Raw genomic sequence first — 14816 nt, 5'->3', positions numbered from 1 at the left:
TAGCAATTTATGCGTTGATGAAAAATTCATAAGCAAGCGTCGAATTTCTTCATGAGTTTGTCAGTTTTTCATTAAATTTTGTTCGCCGCTACACAAACTTCTTTGTTATCACCAGTAAGAGTCGGCGTCAAAAGTTTGGGTAGAATGAATTCATATAACTGTCAAATGAGTGACAAACTGATTTTCTGTTTTAAAATTTATCCAGTGATTTTCATAATGAAGCCGACACCTCGGGACAAAACAGTCATTGTGATAGGTGTTCATTGCTGCGCAAAGTCTGAAGCTTTTACCAAATTACTGCTAATTCAATATGGCTATACTCCACCAGCTGCACCAATAATAGGTCATTTTCATCTAGCTGAGAAAATTCCATTTTAATTTTGTTAAGATCTGTCAAAATGTGACCGGCCCAATATTTCCACGGATTGCCCTCGTGTTGTCGGCAGATTGAATTTAGCATGCATTTTCGCTTTTGCATAAAAACTGAAGTTAAGTGTTATGAACAGGATTCAAGTCGCATATGATCGACATCAGTCTGTTGGGCCCCGGCGGCTAATCTTCAAAACTTCTCTTTATAATCAGGGCACTGATTTTTTTAACACAGTGAATGGGTATTGTTCGTTGGAAAATAATATCAGCGGGATATGTTTAAATTACAGGGCAGTAGGATTTTAAATGGGGAAGTAAACGAAAATGGGTGTTTATGGCCAACGTATCATATTCTAGGCCTTGAGCCAAAAAACTGCCTTCTCCGCGATGCATGCTTTAAGACGCTTCAAAGGATATTACTAGAACTGGAAATTAGTTTATACGTATGTCATGCCTTTGATCAAAATTGGCCCGATCTCGTTGCGTCCATTTCAGTTTTGAACCGGGAGTTGTCAGTTTCTTGCACGCTTCAGCTGCAATAACTTGGCGATGTTGGATTTAATTGTTGTAACCTGATACGTGTGTCCCCGCATTCGCTTCTAATAAGGAGGATAACGCTTTGGGGTTGAAGCTTTCGAGCTAATAAGCTGTTCGATATAGCCATGCAGCCGTGCCAGAATCACGGATTCTGTATCTCCGTCAATTCAATTGCTCATCACGTGCACCTGTGGGAGACCTGCCACTTGCACATGTCCTGTGTTTTGCTCCGGCATCAGCAGGAATTGACAAAGTTGCTGGATATCGTAATTACTCTATTAGAGTGGCATAATTGTGTGCACTGTACTAGTAAATATCTGTTTAAGTTATATTCACTGTGGTGTGTGTTTCATTAAGGAACTATCGATTTTCTTCATCAGTGTCAAATCGTTTGAATTGTTCTTCCTTTTGTTCAGATACAGACACATGCTTCAGACACACAGTAACAATAAATGTCAGGTCCTCTAGCCCGTGTTCACCGCATTGTTTTAGCAATGATCTGATATGAGGCTTCTCCAGCTGACGCTCAAAAACTCGCTCCCGGCCCAAAAGTCAATTATCCATGCATAACGTTCAGCTCAGCTTAAAACATTCATCTATGCTTTCCGAGTCATTCAACGTAGTCTTAGTTTCTCGAATGGGTTTCTCGTTTTAAGGGTCAAACATGATTTCGAAAGCATCTTAATCCAGATGACTAGGACATAATTGAAAAAGAATATCGCGCACAATCGCAAGCAATCACCGCATCACCAATACCCCCAGACGGATTTCAGATCAAGTGGATTATTTCAGTGTGCACCATATTTTCAAAGTAGTAGCATCTTCGCTGAACGGGTGTTGTTAGAATAAACAAAAAGTCGCACAAAAACATGAAAGCAATTAAAAGTGAATCGAATTCATTAATCCATCGCTAACTTTAGATAGAGAATCGTTAATAATGTCTTATTGTTTTATGTTCCATTTTGAAAATCTCGGAAAGTGTAGTCAGCACAGAATGCTTAGGTTTTTCTTCATTGTTTTTATTTCAGTCGCCAATTCGCAGTTCCCAGGTGACTATTTTCTAATTGTGAATACTGCTGCTACTACTACTACTACTACCATTAGTACTACTACCACTACTACTACTACTACTGTTACTACTACTATTTCTACTAGACAGTGTTGAATAGTATAACATTTTTTTGAAAAAAATAAATGCGTCTTATGTGATTTGTGCATTAACAACTGATAACTTTAGAGTGATTAATCTGCTTAATGATTTGGATAAATGAAGTCGTAGAAATTGATATATAGCTCAATGCATATTTCTTGGATGCTTCTGATCTTTCGCACTACTTGAGTCTATTCTGAAAGATTTGCTTATTGATCTAAAATCTAAGTCTGCTAGCCATTTGTGTAACCTTGGAGTAATAAGATGATTACTCCAAGGTGTAACACAGTATATTTTCTTTCTAACCCATAAAAGACCGATTTGTTGATGAAAATTCCCTGTGCAATGAGGAGCTGAATTTAAGAATTGTATAATACTGCCATGGAACTGATCGAGGAAAATGTTTTTCCAAATTTTATTAGCTATAACGTTGTCCAAAAAGGTTGAAGGTGGTAGTTTTTTGCATTGCTGGTACATTCAAATTAGCTATAAAATCAATGGTGAAATACAATGCAGAAATGTGCTGCATGTAGTATAGTCAGTCTATATTGAATCTCTGATGATATGCTTTCAATATCACTAACATTTTTGTTCAAATTTTGTCACCTTTTTGAAAGAATCTAAACAGGATATCAATAAACAAAATGTATTTCGAATGAAAATGAACTTTAAAACATTGTTTGCCTTGAAGGACATATTTTATAATATATTTCATGGTTAAGTTGACTGATATTGTGCAAAATACTTCTTTACTTATCAAATATTTCTATTTTTTATCTTACAGGACCTGGAGCATATAGTCCTGATGGTGGTATGGGGTATATGGATAACAACCAAATGCCACCTCATATGAGGCCACCAGGTAAGGGTCGTAGATTTCACTCTATTCTACTTGTAATTATAAGGATTGTAAGTGATTTGAAATTTTAATTCTAATATCCATATATTACTTTTTAGGGTTACAAGGTATGCCAGGTGCTGAAATGTATGGTGCTCCACCCACAAATTCCTATTCTCAGATGCAGCAACTACGTCCACCTGTACACTCACAAGCCATGCTCATCCCGGGGCATCCGCACCATATGATGATGGCCCACGGTGGCCACATGGGGCATCATGGACATATGGGTCTCCAGTCCACCCAAAGCCCACCCTTACACCACGGTGTAGATACAATGGGACAGTCTTTACAAGATATTCACGCCGGCTAATGACAAAAAATGTATAGGCAACTAAGCAATAACTATAAAAATCAACAACAACAAATTCAATGCCACTGATGTCAAAGTGGGCATTGTAGTGGCTTCAGTCAGCTAGTAGTGTGGATACGAAACATGTAACATGAGTGGAATATCCCTCGGATCTGATTCTGGCGAGGAATGACTGCAAATGTGGGATTGAACTCCCAGAGGAAAGTCTCAACTTAACTGAATGACCATGTCGTCACTGTCGACAAGAGATGTAGGTTGTAACTGACGAATGACATAAAAATCCTAGTCAATGGAGTGTGTAAAATAAACCTTAGGCCTTGTATATGTATATTTTGCAAGCAGGAAAAAGCTAGGTTGTGTGCGGTACATATAACTGTCATGGACTACTCAATTTTGTGACAGTATATTGGAGTACAGCCCTTAACTATACCCCAGCAGTAGCAATTCAGTTTGGCCCCTGTTTACCCTCAATACCCCTAAAGCTGTGCATATGCGCTTAGTTTGTTTATGACCCCTCTGTTTTATCTAAACAGCACATTAAATGTGCTCGACTTTTTAAACAGTTCTAGCCAACATGGATTTGAAGATTCTGGAATTGAATAATATACCAGGAAGTGTGATTTTTTCTTAAGAGACGATGAATATCGTGAAAAAATTTCATTCTGCGTCATAAACAAGGATTACAGGGTTACGATTCTTTTATATTTTATAGATCTATATTGAAAATATTGCCTAAAAGGCAGTCAGTTGTCAGCAATTTTCATTTGGGTGGTTCTCATCGCAGAATAAATGTTAGAATCTATGCCTTTAAACCTTAATTAAACAACACCATTTTAAAAAAGTTTGCTGATGTCTGATAATTAGATATTCAAGTGCCAACTAGAGAAAAAACTCATTTAATATTGCATATTATTATGTACCGGTACTTTATTATTATTTCTGTGTACGAGTGATGGGAGTTTGATTTTATTTTGTCAATAGGAGGCAAAAAACTGATAATTACTTGCTCATTTTCACTTTCTTTGCGTTGCTCACTTTTTATATTGTCTCTGGAATGGTGTATAGATAAATATAACTCAGTAACTACGATTACCTTTTAATTGTGAAATCATTTGTGTGATCTGGTATTTATTTATTGGGCAAATTTTAATGATGAATGGATACGATGTAAAACAGCCTCCTGGTCTCTATGATTTTCAAAATAGCATATAGCGTTTTATGTTTGTAATATCAAGTGTGCTTTTATAATCAAAATGAATGAAAAAAGATATATTTTTAGTACTCATTTTAATGGTCGCTTGTCGAAAATACTTTCGATTAAATACATCCTTTTTTGGCATACCCCGACAACACAAATTAGTGGCATTATTTGAGATTTTTAAATGATTTTATTCATAATATAGCTTTGTCTACACAGGATTCTTATCAAATTTTATGGAACCTTTTCAGTCCATGGATTGTTTCAATGCAGCCTGTATTGTGACTGGGCATTGTGATTAGGTAATATCTTCAAGATTTAAAACTGACTTTCACATGGACATTAGCGTACTGATTGTAATGTATATCGACAATGCTTGGATATTTGGCAGGCGAAATTTTGTCATTTCTTCATTCATAGATTATATAATCTTGTAAATATATGCTGGTAACTGAATACAAAATCTAGGGTATGCATTTTATGTATGAAATTTTTCAATTTATGATGTACCTAAATGTACCTACCCATGGTTTGAAAACCAAAACCAGCCGTAGTCAGTTGGATCATACATATAATTGATATTATGATGCCAACCTTGAAACTGGTTCTGATCTTAAAGGGGAAAATACACACTTGGGTCAGGTGAATTTATTTTCTACATCTGCTCTATGAAAATAGATTGCGATCTAGTAAATTTTTTTGTTTAAAGAATGGAATAATATAAGTAAATAAAATTCATGACATTTTGGTCCTTAAAAGAAGTTATCTCCACCACGCATCTGCATGTGTCTCCACTTTGTGTACAAAAATGATCTGCTATTGTTTAAGGTACATGGGTAATCTCCAAGTGGGGCCACATCATGTCATTTCTGTGTGCGCACGCAGATGGTTGACAAATCTCTGGGACCTTATTTCGTATAATTACCTCATCATCGACATATTTACTTAATTGGATGGACTGTCCGTGGACACCCATCACATGTACAATAATGAATGTACATAAGAGTTTGTTCTGAGAAATGGTCATCGAAGCATCATTCCCAACACAAAAAATGAATAATACTAATTTATTTTGTGCGCAGTTCGAGTTCACTCGGCTGCATAGATTAATATATATTCAGTATTAGCTATAATAATGATAATATTGGTAAAAAAATGATAACGTGTAATATACATAAGATTTTATTTTTAACGTTTATGAAGAAGGGATCTGTGATTAGTCACTGAACCGGCAAATGGTGGGTGTTTCTTGTTGTCAACTCAGTATTTTTTGTGCATGTTACATGCGTGTCATATCTACTCCCGTTGAATTCCGAGAAGAAGTTTCACCTTCGCTTGAGCCATCACGAGATTAGATAAACACAGATATTGATGATTACAATTGGTCTGCAAAAAATAGTGGCAATTTTGAGCAACATTAATTCAGTTTGTTCAATCTGTAATCCCATCTAATGAATATTGACGAGTTATTACAAAATTTTTGTTCAGAGTAAAATTAGTTGTATGGGAGCAAATGATAGAGAGGTGTCTAGATAATTGAAAAATCCTTATCCAGAACTGTAATTGAAGATTTCATTTATATTCGTTCCCTCGTACGATATGCTTAACTTTTCGAAAAGGAACACTTCGTAGCATTTTGATACAAAGTATTATTTTAGTGACATGGCAAAAAAGTGAATTTTTGTATGTTATGGTCGCGCCATAAAGATATCATTTTACGGTATTTCTCTTCACACTACTTACTAACTTTTCTGTGAGTCGAGATGTTTTTCATTCGTGTGCGAAGGTAAACCAGAGTCAGTTAAATGAATAGCATAATGATGAAAAGCTATTCATTATTGGTTATTTGTATGACAAATCCTATGATCGGTGTATATTGTTTATACTAGTATTCCGACTACTAAGACTTTGTTATGAAGTCAGAGTATTGTTGTATTTTTGTAATTATCAACTGGCTCTGAAAAACTCATTTCATTTGCATTCAGAGTGAATTGAAAACTGGTTCAAATAAACTTGCATCCAATTCAGAATGTAACCGATGATTTTCTCCCAAAATGGAAGAAACTTATCTTACAATTCCAGTTCAATGGATGCACCATCGAGATAGATTTGATGGATCTACTTGCGTAGGCCTGCAGAGGGCGCTGTTATATTTAAAAAGACACTGCTGATCAGTGACATATTGTATCATAGTCTAAATAAAAATGTTTTATTAGAGAAAATATTAGATTTCTGAAGTGGTTCCACAGAGCTGTAAAACCAGATTCATCAGATTGTAAATTACTACTGTACTAAATGAGAATAAAAATAACTGTTGTTCAGTCATTTAAAATGAGGTTTTGTCTTATGTTGGCGACTTAATTGATATCTAAACCAACTAGAGATGGTGGTCTCTTTTTTTATATATTGCAACATTTCAGCATTCGAAGGAGCTGTTCTTAGTGCGTATTGAAACTGACTCTCTCCAGTTTGATGACCAATTGAAGTTGTAGGAGAAAAATCAAATTGCATCTAGGCATAGGAAATGAAAAAAAAATTGCCTCCCTGGCCTACATCACAAAGTAACACAGGCCATTTGGACTCTAGCATGAGGGGCATCACGTCTCATTATGTGGCCTTCAACCACATCCTCCGGGGATGCTGGAGTTGTAGTATTTTTTATTAAGTGCCCTCTAAACCAAAACGACTGTTTAGACAACGGGCATCTGCCCCTGTTGATCTTTCTTCCCAAGATATTAAAGAGCAGAAACCTTGTTATCACCAACTGATAACAAATCTAGAATTTCATCAAGACTTTGATTAATTTCACCCCATATCTAACAAACTACAGTGCTCGTTATAACAAATTCAGATACGACATTCATCATATAAAACAAATATAGAAATTCATCCCAAGTAAGACAATTTGATTAATTTCATACTGGATATAACGATTATATTTTCTGGTCCTGTGAAGTTATAGTGCGGTTCAACTGTACCAGTTATAACTAACATATTTTCTGGTCTCCTGAAGTTCGGCATTGTAATAGGACTTTTCACACCCATCTTCATTAGACATCTGCGATCATGGAGAAGGTAACCTAAACTATCAATAACCAGATAATCGGTGAATTTCAAAATATAAAGTACAAAAGAATGAAAATATGATACAAAATGTATATTCGATATTGAACACAGCCTTTATCAAGTATATACACGATGAACTAAGAAGTACCGTGAATTTCTTCATTCATTTTTGCTAAAATGAATACATTGTAGATGTATAGTTTTAGTTTAGGCACATCAAATAGTCACGTTTAAAACAGTATTTGTCTTGTTACCCAACTGTTATTATCATTAAAAACTAGTATTTATAATGAGGTCATAGATTTGGAACAGCAACAATCAAATGATATTGTCACAATAGCACCATTCCCAAGGCTTTTTGCGATTATAAATCATGTGTCGTTTAAATTGTCAGACGTTCTTATAGGGAGTAAATTGAACATCATTTTGATCTATGCATTATCTGGCCATAAAAGTTCGTTGGAGACCTCTGAAAAATTATTTATCACATCAAATCGTGAATAATGTATTATACGTAAGAATTATTTATTGCCATCAATAACTACAAAATAGCAACTTAGTAAAACAATTTCCCCAACACAAAACATACATTTTTAATAAACAGGAAATAACACGTACCACCCAGAAATAAGCTATATTCCAGCTATATAATAATTTGAATTTCAGAAATGCCTGTGTATTCATTTTCAGTTGCATGAATACTGTACTAAACAAAACTTATCAAGTAGATTAGCGAGAGACTTGAGGTGACACTTTTAATGACATTGTCGCAGATGGAAAAAAAATACACATTGAAAGGGTATGGATAGAAAAATGACTTGATGATTTCCATGCTAATCCCATTTTCAGAAAAGTTTTTGAAAAACTAATCTAAATTCAGCTGAGGCATGGGTTAGGTTCATCACACTGATCATAGAGTAGGAAACTCACAATGAGATCTCTGAAAGGAAGGTTTGATAATTTATCAAACCGCAAACTCCAGGGTATTAAATTTGACACGAGGAGTTGGTCATCTACAATCGACAGGGTTTCCGAATGGTCCCTGTGACAAGTCTTCATTGATTATTGACAAACGACAGGAAAACTCGCGTTCTAATGACAAAGGATGAAAAGGAACCGAACATGATGGAGACAAATCGCACTGTATAATTTCTTATGAGAAGACTAATGACATTAGGGTGCCCCCCTGGAGAATCACCCTATTGCCATTGCAACAACCTCAAACCGACATGGCATGTTTTCAAGTTTTCAACAGCATAGTCAGTCGGGATGAAGCAAGAAATCTACTGCGCTTGGTAATCAGTTCGCCTCTAATCTGTGTTAATATGACATATGACAAATTGTCGGTATACAAGATACAAATGCCAGTACACTAAGCTAAAGCTGATTTCGTTCTTAACGACCTTGTTAGCGCTAGAAACAATGAGTTTTATATGCAAATAAGGTAACTTCATTAATTTTGAGGTTTAGAAACCACTACGAGAGCCTTGTAAGATTCTTTTCATGTTTTCTGTAATTAAGACGACCCGTTGGCTGCCATCGAACAGCCAAGACGGCGGCTGACCTTCAAAACAAATGCTTCTGCAGACGGCGGACAGGATTAATACAGCTGAGACTGTGCTAATCATCTGTGTGTGGCACGGGATTAATGGCTTAAGTTTGAAGCATATTCTCAGATTAATGAAACATCCGAAGCCTTACTTATCAATAAATCTAAAATACCTCCAAAAAGTTTACAAAACATGACATTTTGCAGAGAATAGAAACTGGACTACTAGGTCCAAGTAGCCATGCCAGCATAAGTCACTATGACCATACGCCAAGACAATCTTTCAACGTATAACTCAAGTCTATGCTTGATTAATTTTTACAACAACTTTCAATGATCAATCAAAAGAGATTTTTTAACAGTGAATTAATCAAGCACAGCATTTATTTATTAGGATTTGATCTTTTAAGAAACTGTTACGGTTTGCGCACAGTGACAATAGACTATGATTTCATCGTTTATTAATGGAGAGCAAATTGATGACTGTGACGATCATTGTCCCTTGTCAAATGTCATCTTGGATTTCCTGACACACGTGTCATGATGTAATCCGTAAAAAATAGATTATCACTCTAACAGTATGAATTTTGCAAATTAATAACGAAGGAAAATTTATCAATAAACTGTCAGTCAGTTGTTGTCACTGCCACCTTTACAACATTAAATTTTTCATTAGGTACCCATAAAATCTCTATCTTTTTACCAAACCCCTCCCGCTGGTGCACTAGCTTTCTTGTTTCAGTACTCCCTCGCCTTGCATACATACTGTCTCTCTACTGAATCTCAGGGATTCAATTCCGAAAATATATTTAAGTCACAAATCTATGGTCGTTGTTCAGTATTGTTTCATCTTAAACCCAGTTCTAATCACTAACCAAATATCATTTTTTATGAAGAGCTATCATGCAATGATGAACACCATCACTCGTTAGAGGACGTTAGAGGACAACAAATAGGAGATTGGTAGGTGTTACATTTTAGTGTATGTACATGTACGTACAATCACCTCTTAAACCCTCTCCCCTTTACACATCAGTACACATTTGAACTGACTCTCCAATCCTCTTTATATGCCCGTTATAAATGAATGATCCCTGTGAAAATTTTCTAGGGTAACACCTGATTTCCTACATTTTGTCATTAGGCTGCACACCAGCGTCACAGCCACCACAACATGTCCGCCATGGCAATAATCAGCCACAATGATGTCGAAAACTGTTTCCCCCACACTAGCAACAACTAGGCGGCTTCGTGTACTGCACCTGCCATTATTGTAGGTCACATAATTAATCCATCGTTTCAATCCGACTAAAACCAGCAGCAACGACGCTGGATTAGGCGCACACTTGGCGCACTTGTCACATTGCGACAAAAATATCAAACATGTTAGATATTGGTGTCATAGCTGCAAGCGTCAAGTACGCCTGAAGATTTCACCCACACGAGGCGACTTTGACACTAGCAGACTTGTTGTGGCAGCTTTGACAGAAGTGTGCCCCCAGCTTTAGCCATATCTTGGGCAAAATTTCTCAATAATACATAGATAAATTACATGATCTAGAATAGGAGTATGATTTATGATACTCATCTATACTACCCTGACCTATGCCCTGCTATGTGTCTATTAGGATACTAAACTGGGCCTATCGTTACAGTAATACTGATTTGATTTCAAATTGCCATGACCCTTTTGTCAATTTTGGGAGTACCTGAAATAGGTTTTTAACTGCTAAAATGGATAGGCAGCTGAATAGACAATGTTGATTTTTAATCGATTTTACACTGTATTGAAGTCTTGGCAAAAAGTGTCTTGAAATCAGGTTGAATCACGAGAAATCCCACAATTTTGTATAATTACTCATTACCGGTACGAAAATTGATAGTTATGGCCACATACGGCTGAGCATTAAAAATGAAATATGGTAGACATTATACGTATTTGCCCCAATATATGTACATCAATCTGATCTAGTTGAAACTGTATCAAGTTAGACTTATGCTGATCTCTGATATTCCAAAACAACAAAGATCAATCAGCAAAAGGCAACAAGAGTAAAAATACGAAGGATCCAGTTTATTTTCAGCAGTGCGAACGAAGCATATAAAATGACAATGACCCTGTTATTATATTTCTGTTTGTTTAAATAGATTTATCATTGCTATATGGGATTATAAGATTATCAAATATTGTGTAGTCATGGCTATAATTACCACTAATTACTTAAACGATACAGCTTATGTCTAACAATCAATTCATTGTTAAATAAAAGTGCCAGATCACCAAGATCCTTTGAAATGATGACACCAATGCAAAAATCTTTTCAACAAAGTTTTTTCGTAGTAATTTTCATTCAGAAAGTCGCTAAAATGTTGGATCGACTTGCAATGTATCTGCACTTGGTTGCCCATTGATTTCATGATCGGAAGTTGAAATGTCATCAAGTCGAGTTCCTCTTGATTTGGTGTATTGATGAAACAGTGCACCTAAGTTTCAATAAAGTTTATTTCAACAGCAACGTTTAAAAATGTTTTTTTTTAAATGGTACATAGATGTTATACAGTAGAACTCTATTTGGATTTTCCAATCCAGATTTTCATTTGATTCGGATGAAATATTTGGTCGATTTAACCTGGAACCATGTAAACTATTATTCATAATTCAGATTTTAATTTAAAGAAATCTGGGCAGTCCCTAGTCATCCGAATTGTGAGTTCTACTGTCCATTCGGTAACATTTCAACCCAACGGGTCATTTAAAAAACTGGCTCATAGTGATTAGGTCAAAATGTAACTGAATATATTTGACAAATCGATCAATTTATTTTTATCTTAAGGGTATTTGATTTTGAAGTACTAGAAAGGCTTGTTTGTACCTTTCGTTCGGCTACAACTTTATAAACATCCATATTCAGTTCCATGCTGGATGTTAGACCCAGCTCAGCTGCAGCTTCTTCTTTCCAATTCGCCACAAAATTTTCAAACGACATATCTATAAAAGTGAGTTACACATTGAATAATAGTTCAAGCACATACAAGTAGATGGTAGCACTAACCAGAGCTACAAGTAGATGGTAGCACTAACCAGAGCTAGCGCAGTTAACATGAAGTTATCATTTTGAACACTGTTACACAGCTAGTTGTATAAATTTCATATAACTATGTTTGTTGTATATATAACTACATGTAGTTATTCAATGGTAAGTACTTTATTATGTCAGACATCTCAGAATTTCTCCTCACAAAGCTTTTCTGACCTTTCGCATGAAACTGTATGCTGGGACACTGACATACAGTAATCATCAGTGACTGGAAGATTTCTTATGACATATGATAGACACTGTTAGAGAAATACCTTTAAATTCTATACTGAATTCCCACCAGTAAAGATGATCACCAGATAATTGTTGTTGTCCATTTTCTACAACAGTTTGCTCGAGACCAAGGACATCATGGGCAAACCCATCATATCCTCGAAGAGGCACACATTTCACAGAAAATGTGATGCCACCACGGAGTGCTTGACCTATTGCGTCAATCAATGCCTCAACAATATTGACTTCCAAGACTTTTACGACTAGAAAAGAAAACATATACAAAATTCTTACTAAAATCTAAGAGTGATTATTCTTAGTGATCAGAATTTAAACAAAACTTATATGATGCCTATGCTATGTTCTTGATCTACTTTTAAAATTGGACCCCAACGTGTGCTGAGCAATTCTGTTATTAGCCACAGCACATTGCCGCATCCACCAAGAAAAGGTTTGTTTGTAGACCTAGCATTGAATGAACCAGTATTCAGATGAAAAGTAGGGCTATTTTTTAGAATTGTCGACTCTAGTAGACTTGAGTGAGGGATGGCATATTTTAGTTTGAATTACTCCAAGGGTGAACTGAGTAGTGATATGAAAATACGAAAAATACTTCAACTCATTCCTTTGTGCTAAAAATGGTGACTTGGTGATACCCAGATAATAACTCTTTTTGCTAGAATATTGCTATTCTCATAAGGCAGTCACGAGAAAAGATCGACACAAAACCTGCGCAAAGCATGGATTCTCCATCAGAAAAATTGCTAAATGGCAAATAAATGACAGTCAAATGATATCAATATGACAAAAACGTCTGCTGCGGTGTTTGTTCAATTACCTGGAGAATTCTATTCTTTGCCAGTCAATCTATCTCGATCTTGTGACACTAAGCAAAATGCCAGTTATTCATTGTAATATCATTTATCTAGTAGTAGCTTGGTTCGGCAATCTTCTCAAACAGTTATCGATAGCCCCGCCGCCAGCTTGCACGGAAACTTAGACTTATCAATTGACTGAATTACACTGAGATTAGGCTACCCTCCAATACCCATTTGTATTCGCAGCCTTTTATACCACAAAAAGCTCGACTAAAATGATAAAACTTATCGCGTAAAGAAGCCTGCCTCTCCCCGGGGACAAGCTTTGTTATCATTTCTATAAGTTTCTCACACGGTCGATTGATTTGAATGAAATGGCTACAGCGCAATTTAGGAGAGAAGCGTGTTATCATATAATGAAGGTTAGCCCACGGTCACAGACAAGAGGTAAATGTGACCCGGGTTGCATTGTGGACAAATTTCACATGATCTTATGATCTCGACGCTAGTCAGCATTAAACAATAGAAAACAATCTGATAACCAATATCACTTCATAGTTTAAGTCACTTTATGGTTGAACTATCTTCATAATCACGCACAATTACTGCAATCAGAAAAAATTCTTTATCAAATGGAATGGGAATGAAAGGATTTAGAAATCATCATCTTTTCCATTACTTTTCTCCTTTCGATGAACCTATTAGTTTGTACAAAAATGCAACTTACCGACAAGAACTTTTTCTTCAGCTGTCACCTGAAATGTACATTAGAAAGCAAATATTCACTGAAGTTCAATTCATAGACTGCTTGTGGAGTACGTGTAAACAATGAAAATATGGAATCGTGAAATCACCTTGAATATGTATTCAATTTTCACTGCATTTCGATGTTTTGCAGCCTCGGTCTGCAGAGCATGATAGGCTTCGAAAAAACAAGGGAATAGCTCCACAGAACGGTTCCTTTCGACAGTTAATTCCAAAAGAAATGTCTCGTAATAGCATTGATCCACTTGCAGCATAGTCATCCTTGTGGATTTTAATGTGGTCCTGTACCGTATATAGATATCATATAAATGCAGACAATTTTACAGATTTCAATTCATTAAACACACCTGTATCCCAATAGCATCAGCGTGTAAAAGATACCAGTACTGTGGTACTACAATACCTTTTCACGTGAGAAATCAAGAGGTATGTTTGTAATTTTAATCTTTCAAAATTTCAGTTTAGATTTGACAAACCATATCTACCTTTAATGCACTATGTAAGTCCTCCAATAGACAGAGCTGAACAGCACAGGTGTTTGAATGTTAATTCTGAATTTTAATGTCCCGACAGACTGATGCGTCTGCCAGACTACTTAGTCTAACTTTAAAAATATTCATTGGTCTGTTCCCTGTAGTTACATGCTGTCAACTTACTTTATGGGAGGATATGCTTGTCTGACATTCCACAAGAAAAAATATACCTGTTAAATCAACCATAAAATCTTAAAATGTCTATCAATATATATAATTTATTAAAATCTATGGTAGTATGTATAAATGAATAATTTTAAATAGTTAAGTGCCATAGGATCTATTCAACTAAAGCTAAAAGTACATATT

At 35.7% G+C, this 14816-nt stretch overlaps 2 protein-coding genes across 6 annotated transcripts in view; one reads left to right on the top strand and one right to left on the bottom strand.

The window, feature by feature from the left end:
- LOC141898124 (homeobox protein Meis1-like) overlaps positions 1-6784 on the top strand; it is a 109532-nt gene extending 102748 nt beyond the window's left edge. For 4 of the 5 annotated variants that reach the window (XM_074783952.1, XM_074783949.1, XM_074783951.1 and 1 more), the window contains 3 exons: positions 1935-1955; positions 2841-2918; positions 3014-6784. In XM_074783952.1, coding sequence (XP_074640053.1) covers positions 1935-1955; positions 2841-2918; positions 3014-3267 — 353 coding nt within the window. In that variant the 3' untranslated portion in view covers positions 3268-6784. The remainder of the gene's footprint in view (positions 1-1934; positions 1956-2840; positions 2919-3013) is intronic. The other variant, XM_074783950.1, reaches the window with a different exon arrangement.
- Positions 6785-8039: 1255 nt separating this feature from the next.
- Positions 8040-14475, bottom strand: LOC141904807 (uncharacterized). Its single transcript, XM_074793492.1, has 6 exons — positions 14460-14475; positions 14064-14256; positions 13937-13964; positions 12433-12654; positions 11954-12069; positions 8040-11564 (listed from the first exon to the last, which is right to left on the bottom strand). Exons 2-6 carry the CDS (start codon positions 14232-14234, stop codon positions 11358-11360), a joined length of 744 nt encoding a protein of 247 aa, XP_074649593.1. The 5' UTR covers positions 14235-14256; positions 14460-14475; the 3' UTR covers positions 8040-11357.
- Between the last annotated feature and the right edge of the window lie 341 nt (positions 14476-14816).

Source organism: Tubulanus polymorphus, chromosome 1, assembly GCF_964204645.1.
Source record: "Tubulanus polymorphus chromosome 1, tnTubPoly1.2, whole genome shotgun sequence".
Lineage (NCBI taxonomy): Eukaryota > Metazoa > Nemertea > Palaeonemertea > Tubulaniformes > Tubulanidae > Tubulanus > Tubulanus polymorphus.
This window is presented reverse-complemented; position numbering and strand designations above follow the sequence as displayed.